This window comes from Sylvia atricapilla, chromosome 17, assembly GCF_009819655.1.
Source record: "Sylvia atricapilla isolate bSylAtr1 chromosome 17, bSylAtr1.pri, whole genome shotgun sequence".
NCBI classification, from domain to species: Eukaryota; Metazoa; Chordata; class Aves; order Passeriformes; family Sylviidae; genus Sylvia; species Sylvia atricapilla.
The window spans coordinates 10487572-10514235 of NC_089156.1; the positions used below are offsets into that span (position 1 = coordinate 10487572).

Consider the following 26664-nt stretch of genomic DNA (forward strand, 5'->3'; position numbering starts at 1 on the left):
TGCTGGTCCATTCTCTTTATTCCCAAAACCAAGTCTTGCACCTCCAGCCAGGTCACTCCCAACCAACTCTCCCTGCTGCAGTTCTGACTTCCTGCAGCCTCACGATCCAGTGATGGACCTTGCCCCTCATATTGAGCCAGACAATAAAAGCACTGAGCACAGATAACACCAAACACCACTGGAATTGAGAAGCTCACAGGCTGCCCTTAGCATGGCCTCTCCCATGCCAGAGTGGCTGGTTTGGATCCCCGTCTGAGGTTTCCCAGTGCTGCAGCTCCTGGCTCAGCTCTGGTTTGGAGAGTCCTGTCCTATGAACCCCTCGGGACCCTCAGCCAGACGTGGAGCTCAGGTCCAAGGGAAGTGCTGGGCTGGGATCTGCATTGTGAAGATGCTTTTCTCCAGGGACCTGTGGGAGAGTGAGAGCAGAGCCCATGGGGGCACACAGGGCTGCAGGACCAGGATGGCAGCAATGTCCCAGAGCTTTCCAAATGCCCTGGGGACCCAGCCCTGGGGAAACACCTCCCACAGAAGACAGGACAAATCCCCCCTCATGCTCACAGGCCCCAGACTTCAGTGGGGTGGAGGAGACCCCAGAAGGGAGTGGTCTCAGTGTTTTTGGGTCAGGGATCTGCTCACCTTGGTGCCTTGATCCATGGCAGCCATCAGCACCACTGCCTTGGTCCTGGCACTTTCTGCCTGGGGGAGGAGGATGAGACACATCAGATGGTCTGGTGGCCCTGGTGCTGCCCCCTCTGACAGCCAGCCACGGCTCAGAAGGAGAAACTGAGCTTCCCTCTGCTCCTCTGGAGAGGATCTCCCCAGAGACCCACAGGGACAGGCAACCTTTGGGATCAGTGTATGAAGTCTGCTGGTGTAGGATGAGGCAGGATCAGCTGAGATCCTGCCCAGCTCAGCCTGGAATGCCTCAGCCAAGGGCATCTGGCTGCCAAGCTCCCAGGGATGAACCTCTCCCTGGCAGTGCCAGCTGGCATGGGGCAGCCTTGCCCTTGCCCTTGGCTGTGCCCAGCTCTGGAGCACTGTGGCAGTTCCAGGCTGGGAATATTTGGCTGTGTAACAGCCCTCTGCATTATCTTGCTGTTGCAGGCAGCGAAACTCCTCCCCTGGCTTTCACAACACAGTTCCACAGCAAAGGCTGACAGTGCAGGGATGGCTCCAAGGGAAAGAGCAGTGGGATGGATGTGGAGCTGACAGGGATGAGGGGGCTCTGTGGTGTCACACACCAGGAGCAGCATGTCCACAAGCCCAAGGCATGGAGCAGCAAGGGTGTGGCAACCCTGATGTTTGGAGACTTGGCAAAGATGAAGGTTTCGAGGAAGGGCAAGGAGATCTGCTCATCTCAGCACCTCCAAATTGCCCACAGCTGCTGCTTCCCTGCCCTTTCCACCTTCTCAGTGGATCAGCTGCCAAGTACTCTGACATGCTGGCATTTGCTGGTTTCTGCCAGAGCGTACGAAAACACTTTGGAAGGGCACCTGGATATTTTTCTGGCAGCTGAAAGGAGGTTAAGTAACCCACTAGAATATGTTAATGCTACTAGAATAATTAAGAATATAATCTTGCTAGCAGCCCAAGGGTGGGGCTGTTTGCTTTCACTCACACTGTGAATGGAAGCTGGGGAGGTGCAAGCAGCGCCCTGCCCTATCTGAGAGACCTCCCAAGGGAGCAGCAGAGGGACACTGAAGGGAATTAACTCAGCCTTTCCCAGAGGGAGACAGGAGTGAGGCTTCCCTGGACAGGGAAAGGCAAGAAACAACCATTTCTTCCTGGACTGGCAGAGTTGAAAAGCCCAAGCCCAGCCAAGCTCTGGGCACACCATCAGCACAGATGGCAGATCTTGGGCGAGCAACCACAGCTGGGCTGGTGTTAATCTGCTCCTCTTGGAAGAGAGGGCTAGCTTCCAAAATCACTGTTTCCCAGGATACAAATCCTGTTACAGCCATATGAACCCAGCCCTTTTCCTCCAAGCCACTGGACTCCAGGAGTGCCAAGTGTCTGGCGTGATCAGGAGAGCCACAGTCCCCACCCTGGGGCAGGTGCAGCAAAGCAGCTTCAGCACAGATGTCTCACCTGCAGTTCTGGCAGAGGACAGGGCGTCCCTCTGGAATGGGAACTCGGAAAGCTCCACTGGATTCCCGTATTTTCCATCTTGCAGCAAAGACCTTGGGCCATCCCCAGGAGGCTGCTGGGGGGAGTGAGCAGGGGGACTGTGGGCACAGGGGCTGCCCCAGGCCGTGCCCAGGTGCTGTAACTCCTGCCCAGGAACGGCCCTTGCCCAGCCCAGGTGCTGCAATGTCGTGCCAGCAGCTTTGCTGGTGGGAGGCTCTCAAACACACGGAATCCTTCTTTGATGGCAAAATCCCAAGCCAGCTCAGCCACAAACTCTGCATCCTTGGGGCTGCTGTCACCTGGAGCTGGCCTCCCTGGAGACAAAAGAATAGGACTTGTTTGGAAGAGCCTGTGTTACGTAGTCACATCCCAAACAGCATCACGTGCCCTCCTCTGGGCCAGCCCAGCAGGACTCAGGGGAACTCTTCTCTAAGGGATGTGAAAATAACATCAGATTTAATTCTGATAAAGGCTCCCAGGCCACACCTGCTGTGTGCAGACAAACAGCACTGAGAGCTCTCACCACCTCCCTGTGAGTCCCTTGGCAAAGGCTGGGGTTGAGCTGGAAGGTCTGAGAGCTCCATCTGTAGGACACAGCTCTGGGCTCCCAACTTTGGCCTCTGCTCAGTTCTCCCAGGAAAGGAAAGGTCCCACAGCACAAACAGCAGGCAGGACCAGGCACAGATGGCCTGGCTGGGGTCCTCACCTGCCAGGGAGCCACGGTGACGTCCCTGCAGCACCACAGCCAGGCGGAAAAAGGCAAAGGCCAGGTAGAAATTCCAGTTCACTGGGCGCTCCACTCCCATGAGGCCACAGTACATCTGGGAATACTCCTCTGCCGTGGGAATTCCCAGGTGCCCCAAGTCACACTTCCTCAAGCCTGGAAGATGGAAAGAGGTAACAATGAGTCAGCTGACAGAGCAGCTCAGAGCTCCCTAGGGATGGTGTGAGCCTTGTGGCACAGCCATGGAGACACCTGCACCCTCTAGGACCTGCATGGCTCCTTATGGGACTCTGGGGTTTGCACCAGCCCGTGCCCTGAAATGCACATGGGGCAGTTCTCCTGGTTAGGGTGAAACTGTGACTGACAGAGATCCCTCCTAAATGATGGAACCTCTCCATTTAACTCTGTCTTTTTCTTTTTAACTTAGTGCACAAACCGCTCCTGATCTGCTTCACAACTTTCCCACCCAAAAGAGAAGGGGAAATAGTGCAAACCCAGAGCCCTTTCCATCTGCACTGAGCCCCACTGCCAGCTGAGCTGCTTGGGCAGGAGCTGGTCTGTTCTGAACTCTGGTTCCTCTGCGTGTGCCAAAGGTGACTGTGTCCCCTCTGTACCTCTGCGAGCACCAAAGTGGGCTGGCAGGAAGAAGCTCATACAGTTATTCGCCAAATCACACATGGGATCTCCTAGAGTGGCAAACTTCCAGCCCAGCACAGCAAGGACTTCTGGCCTGTCTGGATGAAAGACCAGGTGGTCCATCCTGTATCAGAGGGAAAAAGAGATCAGAAAAGCCTCCAGAGGAGGGAAATGTCCCAGTGCTCAGCAGCAGTAGGTGCTGCTTTCAGTGCTCTTCACTCTCTTCAAAAATTGCTGGGTCCTTTGGAAGGCAGCACAGAGTGAAACATTAATTGCCGCAAGCAGAGGATGGAGGTTACTCAATACTGAACTCCCTGGTTAATAACGGACTAAACTGTGCTTTGGAGAATAAAACCAAGTTACTCAGAGCCTCAAATCAGCAGCAGAAGCTCCTGGACAAGGTAACCAGAAAGTGAAGCAGGCAAGTCTTTGTCCAGGGGATCTCCTGCTCATTTCAAAGGCACAGAGCTCCTGCCATGTGCTGTAGATCATGCACAGCCCTCACCAGTGTGAGCCCCATGAGAGGCCAGGAGCCCACTAGGGGACGACCAGAGCAGGCAGTGATCCTGCCACAGTGCTGAGAGCTCCTGGAACCTCGGGAAAGGACCCTTGGTCCAGAGCTGCCACTGCAGCCCCACAGCCCTGGCAGGATCCAGGAGTTGAGCTCTAGCATCACAGAAGCACCACAGTGTCCCTCTCCTCTGTCCCAGCCACCCCACTCCTGCAGGACTTCACCTGGAACACTGGCAGGTTCCCACCCAAACTCTTCCAGCACCCAACACCACTGGCAAGAAGCACCAGGGCTGATTCCTGAGTATTGCAGGAAGAGCTGATGATCCTCCAGTATTAGAGCAGCATTTGCAGCTGCTGGATGAAGAAACTCAATCTCATTCCCTGAGGATGCTGACCCTGACCCAAACCCCAGCTTTTGGGCTGCTCTGAAGCTGCTGCCCCAGCCCAATCAGCACCTTTTGGAGTTTGTGGGTCATTTTACACTCAGTGCTTGTTTCCTGCCTGGGATGTGCTCCAGGGCAGTACCTGAAATCACCGTGCACCACTGTTGTCTTCTGGGATTCAGGAAAATGCAGAGGCAGCCACTGGATGAGCCTCTCCATCGCTGGGATAAGGTGAGTTTCCACAGCTCGATACTGCTTTGTCCAGAACTCAAACTGCTGCTGGATGTAATTTCCTGGAACAGAGGAACAGAGGCTCCCAGGAAAGGTACAAAAAGGCTCCAAAAGGGACACAGAAAATGTCAAACAGCCAAGCAGATCTCAGTCCAGAGCCCTGATTTAAGCTCCAAGAATTAATTGCAATTTCCAGGGGTCTCATACATTCCTAACTGGGCACTGGATTTAATATTCATGTAGAAATAATCCAATCCTGAACAAAAATGTAACTTCTCCACCAGCTCCAGGAAGCTGAGCTATCTCTGCAGAGGGACTGGAGGGGATGTTTGGGGAGGTTTGTCAGAGATGGCAGCAAAGAATTTACTCCTGTACCCACAGTGGGCAGAGATGGCAACAAAAATGGCAGGAAGCTCTGGGAGGTAGGAGAACTTTGGGAACTCATGGGAACACTGGATTTGAAGAGCTCTTCACACCCTCCCACCACACCTGGGGCTTCAGACTCTGGACTGCTCATCTTCCCTTTCCCACTCGCCCCCAGTTTGGTCCATCCTGCCTATCCCTTGAAATGCTGACAGACAGGAGAAGAAAGGCTCCAGAGGCTCCTCTCACCGTGCTCCCCGAGGTCCTGCAGCTTGGCAGCTCCGAGGTCCAGGCTGTGGATCCTGGCCAGGACATTTGCCATGGCCCCATACCAGGCCCGGCGCCGGCGCGGCGGCACCGCGGGCAGCGACACGGCGTGGTGGATGTGGCCAGCACAGTGCTCCAGCAGGTAGAAAGGAGAGCCAAGGATGCTGGGGAACCAAATTGGGACCAGTGGGGCTGAGGTCAATCCTGCTACTACTCCCCAAATCTCACCTGCACCTCGGACCTGCATGGGGAAGTGAAGAGCAGCACCTGGGTGCTCGCTGGAGCCCTTCTCAGGCTGCCTGTGGCATGCTCAGCCCTGGCCCCTCCAGCCCCAGGAAGCTGAGCTTGGAGCCAGGCTCCAGCTGTTCCCCTGCTCCCTGCAGTGGGTGTGAGCTGGGCTGCCAGGCTGCTCACAAACACCAAGAGCACTGAGCACACAGAGACTGATTCCTGCAGCCAGCAGAGATCTGAGCAGGCTGCAGGCCTCAGGGATGTCCCATCATAAATTTGCTGCTATCATTGCTGCCTGAGGTCTGGCAGTTGGAAAAATCCTTTCTTTATTGCAAACCTGAGCACTCTAAGTCAGTGGGAAGCCCTACAATATTGCTTTAGAGCTGCCTTTCAAAGAGAGCTTTTGGATTAATTGCTAAAATGGGACACACCTAAACCAAGCTGAATAAAAGTGATTCTGTCATTTGAACTTCTAGAGGCTCCACCAGCCCCACACTGCACAAATGTTCATTAGATCAGAGCATTTTGTGAGCTCTGGTTCCTTCTCTCCTCATCTTTGGGGGAACCTGGCTGCAGCTGTCAAGCACAGAGTGAAAGCTGAGGGACAGGGTTACCTTCTGTCCTCGCAGAGAGCAAGCACAGGGGGCACAGGAACACCAGCCTCAGCCAGAGCCTTCAGGACCCTGCCAGGGAGGGAGAGAGGCACGAGGGAATCAGTCCTGGAACTGCGGTGTTGGAAGCAGACACACCACATCACTGTGCTCAGTTTTAAATACACTAAAATAATGTAGCTGGGGGGAGGTGAAAGGAGCACACCCACATCTTCCCGTGGCTCAGAGCTCCCAGACCTGTCCCACACACTGGAAAACAATGTGATGCTGTTTATGACACTCTGGAGGTCATAAACGATCCTCCCCACGTGTCCTGCTCCTCTGGTGCTGAGGCAGCTCCTCTGGCACAGCAGGACCTTCCTCACCTGTATTCCCTTGATACAGAATGGCCCGAGAGGCCATCGGGAGGCTCCTCCTCCTTCTTCAGCACCAGCAATTGACCTCCAAACTTCACCAAATAGCTCCGGGTGGACTCTCCATGGTCAAACTGCCGTAACTCCAGTGGAGCTGGGAGTTGGGAGCAGATGGTCAGCACTTCTCCAGGTTTTCCATCCCCTTCTTGCTCCTCGGCCTCAGATCTCACTCTGTGTCCCAAACCCCTGGGGAACATGGCAGTAGTTCACAGATGCCTCACAGGACAGGAGTATTCCTGGCATCTCTTGGGCAACTTGTGCTCAAGCCCTCCAAAAATGAGGAAGTCCTAAAACATTGTTTCTTATTTCTAGGAATGTGATGGATCACTGCAACTGGAATGGCTGTGCTGTTAGCTTGGAGATTATGAGTCTTTCTTTAATATTATTTTTCAATCCCTATGTCATGTGGAAAAAGCCAATAGCTCCAGAATACCCAGGTTTTCTGATGGAAGGGCCAAACCCACAGCAAATACCTGTTGTGTGGGCACCAAGAACATCTTCAAAGTACTTTTGCAGACGATCTTTTGGGATTTCCATGCCTGGTCTCACTGAATGAGTATAGGGAACAAACCCTTGCAAAGGAAATCTCAGATGGGTTTCCAGCTCTTTGAGTGCTGCTTCTGGATCATCAACCTGAAACCAGGAGGGAGAGAGTAGCACTGGGTGACAGCTACAAGACAAAAATTCCTGGGAAAGAGAGAGCTCTGCATTATCTGTGAGTCCATCAGCACTGATCCACTGACACACAGGAATTCATGGATCATTCACTGCCAACACAGAGCTTCCCACCTTCACTCTGCCCTGGAAAGACCTGTGGTGGCACAGGCAATATGAGCTTGGGCTGGGATAAGAGCTGGAATTCCCTGTGTGCAGTCCAGGGGAGTGGAGGTCACTCTTCCCACCAGTGCCACTCCTGTCCTTTCCCCAATGGTCCCCAAAGTAAAACTCCTGTGTTCACTGACCCCAAAGCCCGGGGGTAACCTGTCAGTCCCCAGCTGACTCATCCATGAGGCCTCAGACCTTCTGGGAACTCGTTAACTGGGGCTCATTTTCTGGTGCAGTTGTCTCAACCATAAGGATGGGGCTTTTCTCCAGTAGGGAACAGAATAATAGGAAGGAGAAGACCCTGAGGTTACACAGGGTTTGGAGCCACGAATGAAACAGCCCAGAGAGCCAGTTATCCCTGCTTTAACCCCACCACATCCTGCAGGGACAAGCACAGGTTGGAACAAAAAGCTTGGCAAGAGTTGGCCACTGCCACTTGAACATCCTGAGCCATTCAAACCAAACACCTTCTGGACCCCAAATCCATCCCCAGATCCTGCCCTGGCTGTGTCATTTTGTACCTTCACTGTTTTCATGCCAAGTTGGGCTGCTGCCCTCAGGTTCTGGCTGCTGCTGTCCAGCAGGATGGATTCCTGGGGCTGGACACCCAGGCGCTCCAAGCACACCTTGTAGATCCCAGGATTTGGCCTGGGCATCCCTTCCTGCTGTGATTCAACCACCTAGAGCAACAACAGATGGATTATGCATGAGCCTGCTGTGACCACAAACATCTGGGCAGTGCTGGAAATGGAGATGGGAGGGTGGGAAAGAGACTGGTCTAATTAACATGAGAAATAAAGGACGTGGAGCGGGGTGGGCCGTGGTTCCAGGGACTGCGTGGGCGCCAACTGCTTTGGCCGTGGCTCCTCAGCTCAAATCAGCCAAACAGGATCAGCCTGTCCTGGGATGGAAGATGTCCAATGAGATGTCCCAATGTGGGAGACTCACTGGGTGTCACAGACCAGTTCTTCAGTGCTGTCCAAGGAAGCTTTGGATGGCAGCACCTTCCAAAGGCTCTGGAAAAGCAGCGTCCTGACCACTGCACCCACCGGCCACCCCAAAGCCACCTCCACAACAGCTGTGTTGACCATACCATCCACCTAAAATCTGAATCAAAAAAGCATTGACTCAGTGTCTGAACACTCCCACTGCCCTCACAACCATGATCAATCCCAGCAGCCATTTCCCTGCTCTGGTAACACTCCAGGAACAGCAATGAATCTATTGGATGGATATAAGGCCAATGCTAATGGAAATCCACATTCAATTATTTTTCCCCCACTGATTGCTGTGCAGGGCTCTTGCTCCTGTTTCAGGACACACCAGAGAGGCCATGGGTACTGGACCCTTGAGGTTCATGGCTAATCTGTGTCACCTCTGCAAAGGTGAAGTGTGTTGGGAAAGGAGATTCTGCTGGGAAAGCATCTGCTCCTCATCTCACACAGGTCAGCATGTTGGGGCAGTGGGTTTTTGTAGTACAAGGACTCTTTGAAGAGTCCTAACTCTTTTAAAGCTATTTTTTTGTTTGTTTTTAAAGCAGGCAGGGCACTGAATAATAACATTTATTTCTAGTCTGGTGTTCCAGCTCCCAAGCCCTTTATCTCCATCGCTGCCTGTGCCTGTTACACAGAGACTCGTGGTTGTGTGGGCACTTTGCAGTGCATTTGCAAATGTCACTCAGCCCCTCTCCAAGTGCCTACAAGGAATTGTGTCAGGAAATGTTTTCCCAGGCTGATGTCAACCAAACTGTGCTGCTGCTCATCTGCTACCTGCACTTAAAAAAACTTTCAGTTGCTGCTTTTACAGGCGGAGGAACAGAGCCCCATTTGGGATCTCTCCAGACTCACCACATCAAAGTGCTGTTGGTCCAGGGGCAGGAATTTCCCTCCATCCCCCAGGCACAAGTTGTGGCTCAGCAGAGCTGTCTTAAGCCCTTCTGCCCGGATACACTGAGCTGCTTCTGCCATTATGGGGAGCTGTTTTATCATCTCATTTCGGATTAAATCCCAGAGAAAGGAGTGCACTGGAACACGGACATTTGCCTGAGAAATACAGAAACCCCAAGAGTGATAATGGGCCAGAAATGGGGTGAAAATAAAAGTGGTTGGGTAGGCAGGTTGCCTGATCATCTTATCTTGCTGTCCTGCTTCTTTTGGCAGTAGAAGATGGGCAGAGAATCTCTCAGCTGAATTGCTTTGCCCAAATAAATGTTCTCACATTCCTAATTCTACTGCAGAGGTAAAGGGCTGATTTTGGGAAAGAGAATTCACTGGGACTGTGCCTGCCACGGGATCAAGGCAGGTCAGGGACAGATACTGACAGCTCAGCAGGCAGGAAAGGAATCTGTATTTTAGACTGAGATGTTTAAAAAGTACTTATTCCAATAGGAAATTAAGGAAAACTAATGTGCCTGCCCTGCTCAGGAACGAGGATAATGGTGAAAATCTGCCCTGCTCTGACAGCAGTGCTTCCTAGATGGAAAATCCAGACCCTTCAACCAAAAAATTTATTTTTATAGCTCCACTTTCCTCACTGGACCTATTTCCATGCAGTCAGGAAGCACAAGGAAAGCAGGGGAGAGTTGGCTTACAATCTCAAAGCACTGCTGTCCCAATTCCTGCAGGAACTCCACAGCTGTCAGCTCTCCTCTGGAATACTGAAGGGAGAGGCTGTTCTCCCCTCCAGACAGTGCAGCTTGCTGGATAGTGCCGGCTGGAATGCAGCTCCGGGCCTCCCAGTCTGCATGGAGAACAGTAGGGAAGCCAGGAAAGAGCATCAGCTGAACTGGGAAATCAGCTTGGAATCCCTCTGAGGTCAATACATGGCCCAGCACTGTGAGAATGATGTGCTGGGCTGGGGTGATTGGCCAAGCACAGGGGGAAGAGTTTGGGCATTCCAGGAACTGCAGCACCTCATCACTGTTGTCAGTGTGGAGAATTCCTAAAGCTGCTGAAGGACTGCACCAGCCTTGGGTGGGATCAGGTGGTGGCACTACAGGACAGTTTTGTTACCAGAGGGGTTCAGGGTGGTCACTGTTTGTTACTTCTGTGACTTTTGATGACACAACAGGTCTCACCATCACAAGTTCTTGGGCCTCTCCCCAGAACCAGAGATAGCTGAAAAAGGCACCTGAAATTTAACTTCTCTCCATGCACAGGAGCTCTGGTGACCAGGGATCAGATCAAAATAACAGCTGGAGCTGTGTCAGGGCTCAGTTAGGCTGAAATATCAGAGGAAGGTTCTTCCCCAGAGGGAGAAGGCACTGCCCAGGCTCCCCAGGGAATGGGCATGGCCTCAAGGCTGCCAGAGCTCCAGGAGCCTTTGGACAGCGCTGCCAGGGACAGGGTAAGGATTGCTGGGGTGTCTGTGCAGGGCCAGGAGCTGGGCTGATGATCCTCGTGGGTCCCTCCCAGCTCAGGACATTCTGTGATTCTGTGGGATCAGGAATGGGAATACACACCTGTGGCTGTCCTGTGAGGGGCTGGGAGCAGCACCCCGCTCTCCTCAAAGATCACGGCTTTATAAGAGAGCCCTCTGGATTGCTGCTGGAGCAGCAGCAGCCGCCGGATCCCGGCACACAGAAGGCTCTGGGCACGGGCAGCGCTCCTCAGGTACATGCTGGGAACCACGGGAGGGGCAGGAAAACTCACACCTCAGCCAGGGAGAGAGGCTGGAGAGAGCTGTAGAATTATAGGGGAAAGTGTTTATTTATGCCCACAGAATCATGGAATTGTTAATGTTGGAGGAGACCTCCAAGATCATCAAGTCCAACCTCTCCAGATCCACCAAACCCTACGGCCAAGGGCCACCTCTCCCCACACTCTGAACACTTCCAGGGATGGTGACTCCACCCTGGGCAGCCACTGAAGTGTCCCAGCGAAACCAGGGACCCCTGATGGGGCTTTACACAGGGTCCACATCCCTTCAAGTGCTGGGGACAATGGGATCACTCATCACTCACACACACTAATTACTAATCATAATCAGGGACTGCAGCCATGTGAGGGTCGGGCTCTGCTCCCAGAGAACAAGGATCACAACAAGGTGAAACGGTCTCAAGGTGTGCTAGGGGAGGTCCAGGTTGGACATCAGGAGGAATTCCTTCATGTTAAGGGTGCTCAGGGATTGGAACTGCCCAGGGAGGTGGTGGACCCCCATCCTTGGAGGCCGTCCAAGGACTGACAAGGTGGGGATGGGTGAGGGCCGCACTCGATGACCCCCGGGTCTCGCCCCCTCAGAGACCTCGGGCTCCCTCACACCTCCCGGCCCGGCACTGGGCAAGGCTCCCGCTCTCGCGAGAACCTACCTCGAGCTCTCGCGAGAGGCAGCGGCCGCCCCTCGCAGCCCCCCGCGCGCTGCCGCCGCCGCCGCCGCGCCGCCTGCTACGTCACCGCGCCGTGACGTCACGGGGTCAGAGGGGAAAGGTGCGGGAGGCGGAAGCGGCGCCGGTCCCGGTCCCGGTCGGCGGCGGCCCCGCGGAGCTCATGAGCGTGTCCCTGGTCGTGATCCGGCTGGAGCTGGCCGGGACCTCCCCGCTGCCCGCGGGCTTCGCCTACAGCGCGGCCGGTGGGTTCCCCCCGCCGGAGGCACGGGCGGGGCGCGGGGCAGCGCGGCCGGGCCCGCTCCGCACCGCGCAGCTGCCGGCGGGGGCCGTCCCGGTGCTGCCGGTCCCGGGGCTTCGCGCCCGACGCCCCGTGCCAACGCCCGCTTTGTCCCCGCAGCTCCGGACATGGCAGCGGAGAGCACCGGCGCGGTCCCCGCCGCCGTGCCCGCCTGCCTGGAGGGGAAGGGCCCCGGGGAGCGGGCGGCCATCCTGCACCAGCACCTGGGCCGCAGGGAGATGACCGACGTGATCATCGAGACCATCCAGCCGCGGGCAGGTACCGGCGGGGGGCGGCGGGGGCGGTTTGGGGTCACCGGTGGCGGCCCCGTGGTGGGGACGTTGTCCCGGTGCTGTCACCGGCCAGGCGGGGCGGGGGGGCGGGTATTGTGGGGTCCGGGGTCGGCCCTGCAGTTTGGAAAACAAGCAGAGAAGTTGAGGAATGTGAGTTGGGATGCGGGTGGCAGAGCTGGTTATTCCTGGTGCGCTTCCTACTGAGCTCATCCCGATCCACAGCTTCTTCCCGAGGGGCAGCCCCGATCTCTGGGAGCAGCGACAGGCCCCAGGGAAGGGCTGGAGCTGTGTCAGGCTGGATCTCAGGAAAAGGCTCTTCCCCAGAGGGTGCTGGGCACTGACCCCGAGGCTGCCAGAGCTCCAGGAGAGTTTGGACAGGCTGGGGTTGTTTGGGGTCTGTGCTGGGCCAGGAGCTGTCCTGGGTCATCCCTGTGGTCCCTTCCCCTCTGTAACGGGGAAACTTTGCCTTTGTGAAAGATGAAACAAAAGCTGCCATGGAAGGAAGAAAATCATCGGAGGCTGCTTCAGCTGAGGACAAAACTAAACAGGAGGATCAAAGCAAGGAGTGTGAGGCTGCTCCAGACTCGCCTTCCAAACAGCTCCCAGACCAGATTTCCTTCTTCAGTGGGAACCCCTCGGTTGAAATCGTTCATGGAATTATGCATCTGTACAAAACAAAGTAAGCATTCCTGGTTAATGGGAGCTCAGGTGGGAATGGGAGGGTGAGTTGGCCACCCTGGGGCTGTGGCTCCTGAGTGGGGACAAACAGGAAGGGTGACTCGGTCCTGGGAATGCAGAGAGTGACTGGTGTTAGTGGTGGAGCTTGGGGCTGGCCTGGCCTCAGCTGTGGGTGACACTGGGTTTGCTGAGGGCTTGTGAGAGTGTAAGACAAACACAGATTCAAAAAAAAAAAAACAACAAAAAAGACATTTGAAAGCAGCCTTCCAAAGGATCCCACAATTAAATCCTGATCTTTGTGGCCTTGGTGACGAGCCTGGAAAGCTGTGTGAGTCAGGAGGTCTCATCCTGTATTCCAGGGGTTACAATTCCACACCACTCCCCTACAATTGTGTGAGAATTCCCATTTCAGGTCTTCCCAAAAGCCACCAGGAGCCACCAAATGGGCACTGGGAATAGTAACAAACATTGCTCAGTTATTCTAGGAATAGTGCTGCACTTCTGGGGCTTGCCAACTTCAGCTGTTTTTATAGCAAAACAGGTGTCAAACTATTCCTGGCAATGCCATTGTTCTTGGAGCTGCCCAGGTTAATCCTTGGCTAAAGGATCCCTGTTGGTCACTCGCCACAGCCCCTCACTGTGACAAAAGAGGTTTAAAGTTTGACAGCAGAGTTGCTGTGACCGTGTGGTTGGAGCTGCGTGTCCAGCTGTGTCCTGCTGTCCTCCTGTGGGAGCTGAGGTGCAGCTGTGTGTCCCTGCTGTGTCCCCAGCAAGATGACATCCCTGAAGGAGGACGTGCGGCGCAGTGCCATGCTCTGCATCCTCACCGTCCCCGCCACCATGACCAGCCACGACCTCATGAAGTTTGTGGCCTCCTTCTACGACGTGATCGAGCACATGAAGATCATCAGAGACTCCACCCCCAACCAGTACATGGTGCTCATCAAGTTCAGCTCCCAGGTGAGATGCTTCTGGCGTTCCTTGGCTGCAGGAATGAGCAGAGTCACTGTTCAGGAGGGTTGGGTGGCCTCACTGGGCAACCCTGAGACCTGTGGAGAAATGGCCCTTGTCCTCTCTCCCAGAGAATTCCCAGGGCTGCTGAGGTTAGTCCCACACCTGGAAGCAGGGGATGCCACGTTCTGGTTGTCCTTTTCTTTTGGCAAGATATTTTTTCAAAGATTAGTCCATTTACAGAGTTCTCTGCTATCTCTCTGCTTGTTCAGAGTCTTGTGCTGTGCTGAAGAGAAAAGACCCAGCCAGGGGAGCTGCCTTTGTTTTAAGGAAGACTTTTCCTGCTTTTCTTGGGGTGGTCTCACTGCCAGTGTGGACAGGACAGAGCCCCTCAGTCTGAGAGCCTGGGGGTGAATTGATACCGTGATAACACAGTTTGCTTCTTCAGGCCCCTTGAACTGGGCAGCTTTAAATTCCTCCCTCAGGTTCCTGTGTGGACCCTTTTGCTTGGACATCCTCTTCTCCCAGCTGCACAGGATTTTTTGGGGGGGTTCAGGGAGAGATTTCCCCCAGCTGTGAATTCTGCCTGAGAGATTTCTCCAAGCCCTTTGTGCCAATGGAGGATTTGTGTGAGCTTTGTGCTAACTGCAGTAATTATAAAGATGGTTTTATATCTTTTGTTGCATTAAATTACTCAGGCAGATATTTAGTGCTAAACTAATATTGCAGCAAACTAATAGCCTTGCTGCAAATCCCTAAACTTTTGCTCAGTTCACTCTGAAATTCCTGTTCCTCAGGCAATTCCCTGAGCTCCCATTAGCTCTGCTAATGGCTGTGCCTGCAGGTAGCAAAACAAATCTCCAGGTTCTTTATGCTCCTGCCTGGAACCAGCAGGAGAATGGGAACGTGGCATTCAGCTGATTCCCTCAGTCCAGTGTGGTGCTTGTGGAGAAAGAGTTTGGGGGAAAAGGGATGATGGATTTGGCAGGGTTTGGGGCAGTTCTGCCTCTCTTGCCCTGGAAGGTGCCTGGACTGTGGGTGGTGAGTGGATTCTCTCCCACAGTTCAACTCTTGCTCCTGTCCCTGACACCAGCCTGCAACGTGGCCCTCTTACATTTTAGCAGAGACCAAATTTGCTTTGCTAATGCACTGAAATTGCTGACAAAGGGTAAAACAGGTGCTGGAGGGGAGTCCCCAGTTCCTGCTCAATGCTCCAATGTCAGCGTGGTGTCACTGCCCTGAACTTCACTTGTGTCTTCCAGAGGTGATGCCAAAATGCAGAGCCTGGAGCTGGCTGAAACCCCTCCTCTGGTGTTCCAGGGAAGAAGGGAGGAGATGGGAGGTTTCTCCTCCTCTCCCTCGGTTGGGTGAGCTGGGATTTCTCTGTTTGTAACCAATTTCCCCTGCTCTGTGCCCAGGCTGATGCAGACAGTTTCTACATGGCCTGCAATGGGCGGCAGTTCAACTCCATCGAGGAGGACGTTTGCCAGCTCGTGTATGTGGAAAGGGCTGAAGTCTTCAAGTCAGAAGATGTAAGTTTGGTTTGTTTTTTTTTTTCTCCCTGCACTTCAGAAGGTTTTAACAGGATTATCTTCAGAATTTTGCAGCAAAAATGCCTTAATACATCATGCCCAACTCCATTTCCCATTCCAGTGGTCCTTGGAAGAGTTTGTGTGGTGACTCCATAGACTTTGTGACCTGAACCTGCCTTGGGTTGTAATTTAGGGAAGCCACAGAGCACAGTGGGGCTGGTTGCAGGTGCAGCCCCTTCCCTGAGCCCTGGCTGTGGTCCTTGGAATGTTGGGGATCACTTTTTTATCTTTGCACTAAATTCCCAACCACCGTGTGGCCTCACAGCGTTCCTGTGTCACGGTTTTGAAGCCTGGTGCCAGCAGTGATGGGGAGTTGGAGTTAATTGCTAATGATGGGAAGGTGCTGAGCACATTCTCTGTGCTTGCTGCTTGCAGGGGGCCAGCCTGCCCGTGATGGACCTGACAGAGCTGCCCAAGTGCACCGTGTGCCTGGAGAGGATGGACGAGTCTGTGAATGGGATCCTCACCACGCTGTGCAACCACAGCTTCCACAGCCAGTGCCTGCAGCGCTGGGAGGACACCACGTGAGAGCCTGGGCTTTATTTCCACCTCTGAGGCCCTGCGTGGAGTGCTGGGGGTTGTGCTGACAAAGCTCTGCTCGTCACTGTGGGGGCAGGAATTTACTGCAAGTCCTAATGCTCAGTTTTTCCCATTAAGGGGCTCCCAGAGAGAAATCTCCCTGCCAAAAGTAATTGAACAGTGATTCCCCAGGGCCTCGCTGCTGAGGCAGGGAGGCAGTTGTGGAGGAATGCTGATTATTTCAAAATACTCTAAGAGAAAAGTGCTGGGCTAAACAGGCCTGGCTGCACACACAGCCCGTTTCACTCAGCCTTGGCAGCTTGGACAGGCCCTTCCTTGGCATTGCAGATGGATCTGCTCCTGCCTGGAGCTGAGGGGCCTTGTGGGGAGCTTTCTCTCCACCTGGATGCTGGGAGGGGAGGAGGAGCAGGTGTGCAGGGGCACACTGGGAAGGGGAGGGCAGGGGAAGAAGGGATGATGACAAGATGGCTCAGTAGATCAGGCAGGGGAAGCTCCTGTTGTTCCAGGTGAGTGATGGGGAGTCGTGTCCCTGGTACAGGGAGACCCTCCATGGCACTGGGCAGGCTGGACCTGTGCCTATCCTTAAAGCAGCTGTTCCTCTTGGTGCTCCCAGCTTCCCAAATCCCTGTGGAGTGGGATTTTTGCGTGCCCGGAGCCCCCAAGTGCTGCTGTCAGCTGGGAGTGTTTGCCATTCCTCTGGACACTTTGCTGCACCTCAGGCAGGCACAGACACTGCAGCAGGAGGTGCAGATCCTCCCTATGGCTGCTCCATCCCTGCTTTCCCCATTCCTGGATTCTCTGATGGAATGTGAGGAAGACTAGCTCTCTGTGATCTGTCACTCCTAAGCCAGAGTAACAGAACTCAGTGAGATGAATGAGATTTGGAGCTGTGCAGGCTGATGGGCTGCTGTGCTCCATAAATCCAAGCCAGTGGAAATTTGGGGCAGTGGGGCGTAGTCAGCACAGGAGAGAGATTTCAAATAGCCCTAAAATATGGAATATACAATTTTAGCAGAACTTATGCTCCCAGCCAGAAGAAATGACAAAGGAAAACCCCTGTTCTCCTTGCTTGGGCACCACGGAGGCTGCAGGTGCCTGAATTTGACTCGGAACTGACTGCAGCCCAGTTGTCTCTTGCCTGGGAGATTTCTGAGGCTTGCTCAGCAGCTAATGAAAAATACATAAACAGCCCTGGCAGCAGCCTCAGTTATCCATTCCTGAGCTGAGCTGCTGCTGCTGCTCCAGGGCTGGACCCAGCTGCCTTCTGGTCTGGGGTGTTCTGTCTTTGTGGCAGCACCAAGGGAGTTCCAGAAGAGATGAAAGATCTGGATCTTTGGTAGATCCAAAAGGGACAGGATGTTCTTCCTAGGAAAGCTGAGATTGAATCCTTTAGGTTGGGATGGGATTGAAGCATCTCCTCAGGGTTGTTTTAAGGACTGAGGGATGTTTGCAGAGTGTCACTTGGCTGTCCCAAGCAGTGTGTAGCTCCAATGCCCTGTTCAGTCCATGGAATGAATTCGGGTGGGGTAAATGTGAGCTGAAGGGTGATACAGGGAACATCCTGCAGGCATTTCCCTGGAGCTCTCTGGCTCTCTTTTCAACGACTGGGATGTGAAGTTGTTGCTCCCTGTGTCTCATGACATTCTTGTTGCCCTCCAGGTGCCCTGTGTGCAGGTACTGCCAGACTCCAGAGCCTGTGGAAGAGAACAAGTGTTTTGAGTGTGGAGTTCAAGAAGTAAGTAGGTGGGTGGAAGGTGAGATCTGGCCTAGATCTGACAGCACAGCTGCTTGGGTTGCTTTGGGGCTTAATTCTCAGGCTGATTTTGGGCTGGTTTTACCAGCCAGTTGGGGTATCAAGCTTTCCTTTTGAGTTGCATCAGTGCTGGGAAGAGATGCTACCTCACAGCTGTCCTGTTCTGACGAATCTCTGTGATTCTTAGAAAGAACTGTGTGACAGCAGGGAGCTAAACCAGTCTGTGCCCTCCAGAGCTTGCTGAGATCCCTCATTCCTTAGCCAAGGCCACTCTCCCATCTGGGTGGGATTTATCCAGCCCCTGCAGGGGTGTAACTGCCTTTGATGGGCAGGGACCCCCTTCTCCTTGGCCTTCCAGCTGAGGAGGGCGAGCGGGAAAGCGAACACCGCTCCTTCCAGAGGGTGTGACTGGCGTGGGTCACGCTGTCTGTGGGTGCTGCTGCCCCCCAGAGCTGCCCCCCCAGAGGTGCCTTTGTGTTGCAGAACCTGTGGATCTGTCTGATCTGCGGGCACATCGGCTGCGGGCGCTACGTCAGCCGCCACGCCTACAAGCACTTTGAGGAGACGCAGCACACGTACGCCATGCAGCTCACCAACCACCGCGTCTGGGACTACGCCGGGGGTGAGCCTGCCCGGGGCACCCTCCGGGGCTGGGCATGGACGGGGTGCTGCTGGGCTAATCCCTGCTCTAACAGCAGCTTCCTGGAGCTGGAGGAGGGAGGAGGTGACTCTGTCACCAACCGGGGCGTCCCTGGAATGTTTGTTACTCCTTCTCCATCAATTTGCCCTTTTCCATCTATTTTCCACCTGCCAGAAGTTGGCTGGGAGGAATCTGCTAAAGAAGAAATCCACGTGGTGTTGGCTTTGTGCCTCGCCGAGGGGCAGGGTCTGGGGGATTTAATCCATGATTGGGGTTCCTCAGATCTGATTTTCTCGATTTTTCTCTCCCCAGACAACTATGTCCATCGGCTGGTGGCAAGCAAAACTGATGGGAAGCTAGTTCAGTACGAGTGTGAGGGGGATATGTGCCAGGAGGAGAAAATTGATGCCTTACAATTAGAGGTAAATATTTTCACTTGTTGGAATCTGTGCTGTGGAAGTGTTTCCAACCCCGCCAGGACCACGGCTCAATCCCATCAGCTGAGGCAGCAGATCTGCTCCCAGCCTGGAGGAAATTGTCTCCAGGCAGGAGCAGGATGGGTTTACTGCTTTTTTTTTCCTCTTTAATTTTTTTTTCTAAGCCTCTCCCTGGCTCTGCAGAGCCGATGCAGCGCAGTGAGCTGGCTGCAGTGTCGTCCTGTGGTCACTGGTGATTGAAGAGGAGCTGCTTGTGCTGCTGCAAACAGGGGCACTGGAGGGAGAAGTGGGTCTGAGTCACTCCCCAGACCCTTCCTAGTGGATCTGTGGCCTGGGTTCAGAGGCAGGATCTGTGTGGAACTGTCAGTTTGGGTAGTTTAGCTCCCAAACTGAAAAAGGATGCAGGAATCCCACAGCCGTGTGCTCACCTTGGCGAGCACAGAGAGCTGACAGCCTGATGCCAGCTCTGTTCTGTTCTCTTGAACAGATAATGATTTATTTACTTTTTGTACCTGTTGCCCAGCTTCTCCTCTGGTAACTAAAGGAGAGGAGCTGGAAATCCCTGCTTCACTGAGCAGCCACTGCAGCACGATTTCAGCCGCATTAGACACGAGGGTTTGTGAGGAGGAACAGCCCACAGAGACCAGACTGGAGGAGCTCATTGCTCACATAAATATTTGGTTGCTTTTCAGTGAATTTTCTGAATAACACTTAGATGCTAAAACAGCTAATTTTAACCTTTTTTTTCTGTGAGGTGATTGCTTAAAGCATGCAAGATCTCTCTTTCTTACGAGATTGAAAGATTGAAGAGAGAATGAATTTGGCAGAGTGTTTTGGCACTCGGAAATTACTGAGAGTGATCAAGGCTCTGTGCATGTTTAATTCTCTAGTGAATGCCTAATTTGATGCTTATTAGCCTGATGAAAAGGAGTAATCACCTTTTTCAACCTTCTTGTGACTCATTTGCAGAACTGAAAAGGAAGAAAAAGGGATGTAGGGCACAGATCCTTGGTCAGATACCAAAATGACATTGGAATGGGCCATACATGTTGGAGAAGAGTAATTGGGAATTACTCAGGAAGAGACCTGAGGGTGCTTTCCCAGAAATCTTACAGGAAAGCTGGATATGTGCACTGATCCTACTGCACTGGAGTTTTGGTTGTGGATGGGAACTCTTCCCCTCAACCTTTGGAATCTCAGACTCTCAGGACAGAGATGGGTGATGCTTCACTTTCCTGTAGACATTTATTGCTATTCCCATGAAAAACCTGTCATCTCCTTAAAAAATTCTTGGCTTGATACTTCTACTTAATTGATCCTTGTGCAGTAAAGGCTTTCCTTAATTAAAAAAAAATAAATATTTGTTTGGGAAATCAAACTGGTGAAAACCATCAGGTGGATCTGCAGCTGGGATGTGTGTCCAGGACCTCCTGATTTCATCTGGTTAAATTGACTTGTGGATTGGAACCCCTTAGGGCTCCTTTACCAGCAGGGCCACCCTGACTGCTGTGTGTCTCTGTGTTTGTAGTATTCCTATTTGCTGACGAGCCAGCTGGAATCCCAGCGGATCTATTGGGAAAACAAGATTGTGCGGATCGAGAAGGACACAGCTGAAGAGGTGAGCTCTGCCCTGGGCCTGTGGGAGGGCTCCTGGCCCTGTTCAATGAGAGAAGAAGGAGCTGCTGGATCCCTGGCTCAGCCTGGGCACCGCCTGCCGCAGCCTGCTCCGCTCCCAGCTGGGAGAATTGGCTCCAAGATGGATCTGTCCCTTATCTGGCTGCTCCCAGGGAGCAATTTGCTGCTCAGTGGTGCAGAAGCAGGTAGATTGCCACAGAGATTGCAGCTTGATTTAAACGTGCTGCTGGGGAAATGCAGCAGTGGTGGAAGGCAGCGCGTGGTGCTGCAGGATCCTGGAGCCATCCGTCTCTCCGACACGGATCTCCTGGGAATGTTGGTGGAGCAGAGACAATATGACTTTAATTTGCTCGGCTGCAGAAGGTGGAACTGTCTCTCTGCTCCAAATGCATATTGATTTGCCCTTTCTTTTTGATCCCCTCTCTCTCTCCTCATCACCCTTTGGGAAAAGTTCAGAGTCTCCTCCTATAAAGCATCCTGCAGGCAGGACTGCTTCAAAATGTCACCAGGAAAAATCCTGGGAGGATATTCTGCTGCTTTTTCACTCTACATAGATCCTTTCAACCAGGTTTAAAGTGAGTCAGGGTTTAGAATTAAGACCTTAACTTTCTTCAGGACTTCTAATTAACCATTTAAGTGTCTGCAATTAAGTAAAAATAGAAATTGTGACCTTTGAAGTGGTGGTCATCGACCTTGTCCTAAAGATCAGTCCCAGGAATCTTATGGAGAGCCCTATAAAAGGAAAATAAATATTAAAAATCATCTTGCAAGTGGCCAGGAGACACAATCCTCAAAGCAGCCTTAAAATTAAATCACTCTGATCCCTGCCCCAAACACGGTTTCACATTTAAAGATCCAAGTCATTTTATCCATGGCACTTGCTCCATGTAAGTCGTGTCTGGATCGGTGCCACCATGCAGTGTATTCCATTACCAGTGCTCAGGCTACTTCCCCAAATTAACCATCAATTGCACAAACCTTCCCTGATTAGGAGTGGAGGGCTTCACACCTACTCTGCATCCACATGTGCTGACACTGACTTTTGTCCAGACACTGCTCCCCAAGCAAAGCATTTTCCATTATTTTCTTTTCCTGCCCCACTGCATGTGGGTGTGCTGGAGGCACCAACAGAAGGGAAACAAGAATTCCTAACACTAAATTTCCTGTAAGTCTCAAGCTGGAGGTTGGACACCTGGAGGAGAAGGAGGAGAGCTTGGCTTTCTCCAGGAGCAGCAGCTGGAATGGGGCAGCAGAGGGAAGAGGAAAGCCATGGCCAGGGGATGTTTGTGTTTGTGTGAGGGAGATATTGGTGTCAGTGGGTCAGTGCCTTATGGCAGCACTGCTGAGTCAGCCCCTGTTCATCTTCACACTCATTCTCTGAGGTTTAGCTCAAAATGAGCAAAAACCCGACCTTGTAATGCCTTGAGGTGGAAATCAGAGTCTGCTGATGGATCCAGAACCACGAGAGAGCGGCCAAAGGGAACGCTGGATGCAGGCAGGAAGAAGTTAAAGAGCTGCTGCAGCTTTTGGCAGTGCCTGGCACGGATCTGCAGCCGGAGTTGCTGTTCTGTGGGAGCAGCTTCCACGGCAACGTGGCTCCTTGTCTGGGATCTGAGGGGAACACGGGGGGTCCTCACCAGAACAAACCCTTGGCTCCAAGCTTCCCTTACCTGGGCAGAGGAACTGGTCAAAGTCTAGGAACACTTTTGGAAAACTGAGCGTCCTGATGAAAGGGCAGCGGACTTTGAGCTGTTGGAAATGCCCCTGTGTTTGTTTTTACAGATTAACAACATGAAGACCAAATTTAAAGAGACCATTGAGAAGTGTGACAGTCTGGAACAGCGGCTCAATGACTTGCTCAAAGAAAAGCAGTCAGTGGAGAGGAAGTGGGTACCGCTGCCAGGTTCAGTTCCATGCAGCCATTAAAACACCGTGCACTGACATCCAAAAAGGAAAAAAAAAAAAAACCCTGCTATTCCTGGGCAATTTTCAGCTGTTTAAGCTGCAATACTGAGAACATGGCTTGCTTTAAAAAAAGCTCTGGTTCCTGTAGGTGTTCACAAATGGGAAGTGTCTGAGTGAGCACAGCTTTGGGGCCCTGAGCTCCAAAACACACTCTGCGTGTTTAGCATTCAGGGATCCTTCTTCTCTCTGCTCTGGGGGAGATGCCAGCCTGTTCTGCCCTTGGTGGGTGCATCCAAAGGGATGAAAGGCAGCTCAGCAGAAGCATCACCCAGCACAGAGGAACATACAGATCTTGGGAAGTGCCTGAAGGGAAGATGTCAAGCCTGGGAATGGTGGATCCATGCAATCTTTAGGTGGGACTGTGGTGTCCCTGTTCCTCCCAGCCCATGGCCTGGAGGAAGGGAGCACAGGCCCCTTGCAGCTCCCATTCCTGCATGAAAAAAGGCAGAGCAAGGTGCCAGCAAACTGCCAGGGCAAAAGCAGAGTTGTTGGGAGCAGGAAGCCCTGTCTGTGTATCACAAGGCTGTAACCCTTGTGGGAGCATCTTCCTTCCCAATGAAATGGTATTTTGAGGGTCTTGTAGTGTGGCAGGAGGCCCCTGACTGCCCTCAGCTCTCTCGGGGTCCCTTGTAATCCCTGTGCCCTTTTTGGCACCCATTCCAAAAGCTGCAGGTGTGGGTCCAAGGTCAGTTCCATCTCCCAGACACATCCTGCCTGTTCCCTGTGCTGTTGGCATTTGGCATGAGATGGAATTGCCTGACCTGGGGGGGATTTCAGAGTCTTCTTCTATTGCCTCCCCTTGCCCATCTTTGCTGGAAAACCACATTCCAGGTGGGGTTGGTGGGCTGGGGGTCAGTTATCCAGTGAAAAGGCTGTGTTTGCTCTGGGTGGGCAGTTGCTGCTGTTCCTGACTCGTGCTTCTCTCTCCAAGGTGTTCCCAGCTGAACAACAAAGTGGCAAAACTCTCCAACGAGCTGAAGGAGGAGCAGGAACTGAACAAGTGCTTGCGAGCAAACCAGGCCTTGCTGCAGAACAAACTGAAGGAGGAGGAGAGGGTGTTAAAGGAAACCTGTGAGCAGAAAGACCTGCAGATCTCCGAGATCCAGGAGCAGCTGAGGGATGTCATGTTCTACCTGGAGACACAACAGAAAATCAACCACCTCCCAGCTGAGACCCGCCAGGAGATTCAGGAAGGACAGATCAACATTGCAGTGGCATCTTCTGCCAGCTCCTCCACGGCAGGCACGGGCAAACCTTCCTCCAGGAGAGGCCGTGGCAAGAGAGGGAAATGAGAACAGGAATTCTCTGCTCGCACCCTGGAACTGGCCGTGCCAGCAGCAGGCCAGACTCACCTGGGGACTCAGGCTGGAAACACCCAGCTCACTAAAGCTCAGCTAGAAATTGTCTCCAGAGCTGCTCATAAAACTGGCTGCCAGTCAGTGGAGGTGTCTGTGGTATTTAAAAGCATTTCACTGCACTATTTAGCTGTTTCTAGGCAGATCTTGGTGACCATTTTGCCTTCCCTCCTTTTCAGAGCCCCTCCTGTCATGCATTTGACTTTCTTGGAGAGTGTTTTTGGGGTGGGGGAGGGTGTCCATGTCCAACATCCCATTCCCTGCAGGGATGCTGTAGAGTAGGCTCAGCCCGGTGTGTAAGGCTTCTCCAGTTCTTCTCCTGGATTAAAAGTATTCTCAATTAAGAAGTTATTTAATAAACAGTGTAAATTAGGTTATATACATCTCCTTTTTTGTATGTGCAGTCCTGACACACTGCAGAACTGCCTGTGCAGGAGTAGAACTGTAGTTTGGAAAGAAAAAGGAGTGAGGTGTGGAAAATAAACCATCTTAGTGGTGTAAGAAACCAGGCAAGTCCTAAAGACCAATAGTCTGGAAATTTTAAGGCTTTAAGGGACTTTTCTCTGATCTCTCTTCATTTTAAAGGTGGCCTTTGAGAGGCCAGTGTTTGCTGTGCTGCCTGTGAGGCAGAAAGGGTGGAAGTTTTGTGTTCTGGATGCTTTTTAATGTTATTTTATAGGTATTTCTACAAATTAAGTAGAGTCATCTGTGAGTTGGGGAACACATTCCCAGCATTCCGGTGCTCCTGGAGCAGGGTCCATGTGTGTCCCCTGCCTGAGCTGCACTGGGAGTGTTGGTGTAAGCTCCAGAGCTGTTCTCGCAGTCAGGTGAGGAGAGGGACAAGCACAACCTTTTCCAAACTCTTCCCACATCCCCGGAGCTGCTGGTGTCCCTTCACTGGATCCTCACCAGGAGCTGCAGCTCTTGTTTCCAGTTCCTGTGCTCACCAAAATGTGGCACTATCCACAACCTCAGCTGGCAAAGCTTCCATGTGACTTGCCCCAAAGGGACACAGGTCCTGGAAGGGAATTTTGTGCACAAATCTGCTTTGGTTTGGGTTTTTTGTTTGTTTTCACTTAGAATCTGAGATGCAATGCTCTGGGGTGGGAAGTTTTTCCCTGGAGAAGCGACTGTCCTGGTTGCTGTTGTGCTCAGAATCAGAGCATTTAAAGGCTGATCTTCTGTTAAAAATGGCAGGGGAGTCCTCAGTTGTCTTTCCAGACCACAGGATGATCCTGGTCCTTGTTGGAACAATCATGACCTTAGTTTGGAACGCTGAAACAGCTCTGGCTGAGCAGGTCCAGCCTGGAACACAGGCATGAAACAGCCAGTCCTTTATTGCTAGAAGTTGTTCTTTTTTTGGCCCATTGCAAGGGACAAGTCCCAGTCCCTGGAATGACCCCAGGAAGGTGGGTGGATCTCATCCCCTCCCTGGCTGCATGGACAGAGAGAGTTGAGCTTCCTCACTGGAATTACAGGGCTGTTAGTGCACTCTGGGCATCCCCTGCTTGGGTTTGGAGATCTGCCCCCACCACCTGGAATTTGGACCTTTTCTGACTTTGTAGCAGGAATGTACACTCACTTTTCCAGTGTGTGGACTGTACTACCAGGCCTCTGCCTTCTGTAAATGACTCTAAGGACCTCGAGATGTACAGCACGGCTTGCTCTCCTAGAGAAACTATTTTATTTAAGATATATTTTTACACCATTAAGATCCTCTGACCTTTTGCTGAAGGCTTGCTTTGTGTAGAACACTAAAGATGCTGTACTGTATCTTGGAATTCATTTTCAAAAAATGTGATGGAAAATTAAACCAGTGTGCAGTTCTTTCTCTGTGTGTGTTCCAGTGGAGGGGAGGGAGGAGGTTATTTTGGAACTCTGATAGTTCTTAACTCAAAGGCAAAGCTGTCTAACTGAGCTCTTGGTCTTCTTTGGGCTGGGGAAGTTGGGCTCAGCTGAGCTGATAGGAGCAGATAAGGCTGGGCAGTTATCACTGGGCAGCTTGTGCAGAAAAAAACAAGAATTGTAGAATGTTTTGCATTAAACCAAATAACTCTCAGTCCTCGAGTCCCCTCCAGCTTCTCCTTGAATCATCCCAGGTGACAGAGAACCTGCAGTGTCTGTCAGGGCCTTTATTTGCTGCTGTAGATCATGGGGCTCCCCCAGGCTCCCTCCCTTGGGACACTTCCCACAAGGAAATGGGGCTTGTGGTGAAGGGAAAGGTCCCAGCTCAGGCTGGTCTGTGACTTTTCCTTACCCCTCATCCGGACCCAGGAGTGCCTGGAAAAAGCTTTGGCACTGTGGGACCTCAGCCTGTGGTCAAGTTTTGACATCAGCAAGTGGAGCAGCAGGTCAGCCCCGGCTGTGACTCACTGTCCCCACAGCAGCAGCACTGGACAGCTGAGATTGGCCGAGCTCCTGCTGTGGTTACAAGCCTTGAAATAGACTTTTTATTTGGAAATGCTGAAAGGAACACACCTTTCCCCGGCTGAACAGCACCGGGGTTTGCTGGCTGTGCTGGGTGGAGCTGGAGGACACGGCCTGCCTTGGCACTTGCCACATGGGCTCCACATGGAGAGATGTTCCTGCAGGAGTAAGAAATGAGGGACCTGCTCTCCCCAAAGCACTGCTGGTGGCCAGCACGTTCTGAGAACTTCACTGGATCTTGCTGTTCCCTCTGGAAAAGGTCCCTGCTTCGCCTCCTGGCAGGGAGGGAGCAGGACACCGAAGTGATTCTGTGGGCAGGGGCAGGACGGTGACCAGGAGCCTCTGCTGTCACCGCCGTGGGGACAGCAGCCAGCTGCCCGAGACAGGAGGTGGGCAGGGGCCGCAGCAGAGGCTGCAGTGGTCAGGGAGAAGCCCGGCTGGGGCGGGGTCCCAGCCAGCAGCCGCACGGAGCT

At 52.8% G+C, this 26664-nt stretch overlaps 2 protein-coding genes across 3 annotated transcripts; one reads left to right on the forward strand and one right to left on the reverse strand.

The window, feature by feature from the left end:
- ACAD10 (acyl-CoA dehydrogenase family member 10) lies at positions 1 to 11715 on the reverse strand. The gene is made up of 15 exons (XM_066331609.1): positions 11631 to 11715; positions 10785 to 11004; positions 9915 to 10063; positions 9172 to 9366; positions 7846 to 8004; positions 6973 to 7132; positions 6452 to 6593; positions 6090 to 6158; positions 5227 to 5408; positions 4526 to 4676; positions 3466 to 3611; positions 2834 to 3007; positions 2089 to 2441; positions 637 to 696; positions 1 to 406 (listed from the first exon to the last, which is right to left on the reverse strand). Exons 2-15 carry the CDS (start codon positions 10939 to 10941, stop codon positions 329 to 331), a joined length of 2175 nt encoding a protein of 724 aa, XP_066187706.1. The 5' UTR covers positions 10942 to 11004; positions 11631 to 11715; the 3' UTR covers positions 1 to 328.
- On the forward strand, positions 11713 to 25577 carry BRAP (BRCA1 associated protein). 2 transcript variants are annotated; one of them, XM_066331610.1, is made up of 12 exons: positions 11714 to 11890; positions 12046 to 12204; positions 12696 to 12897; positions 13667 to 13856; positions 15266 to 15379; positions 15815 to 15963; positions 17639 to 17714; positions 18216 to 18354; positions 18685 to 18794; positions 20338 to 20427; positions 22227 to 22330; positions 23341 to 25577. In XM_066331610.1, exons 1-12 carry the CDS (start codon positions 11809 to 11811, stop codon positions 23699 to 23701), a joined length of 1776 nt encoding a protein of 591 aa, XP_066187707.1. In that variant the 5' UTR covers positions 11714 to 11808; the 3' UTR covers positions 23702 to 25577. The 2 variants fall into 2 exon arrangements, with proteins under 2 accessions (XP_066187708.1, XP_066187707.1); XM_066331611.1 differs by lacking the exon at positions 22227 to 22330 and having other exon boundaries at positions 11713 to 11890; positions 23341 to 23698.
- The last annotated feature ends 1087 nt before the right edge of the window (positions 25578 to 26664 follow it).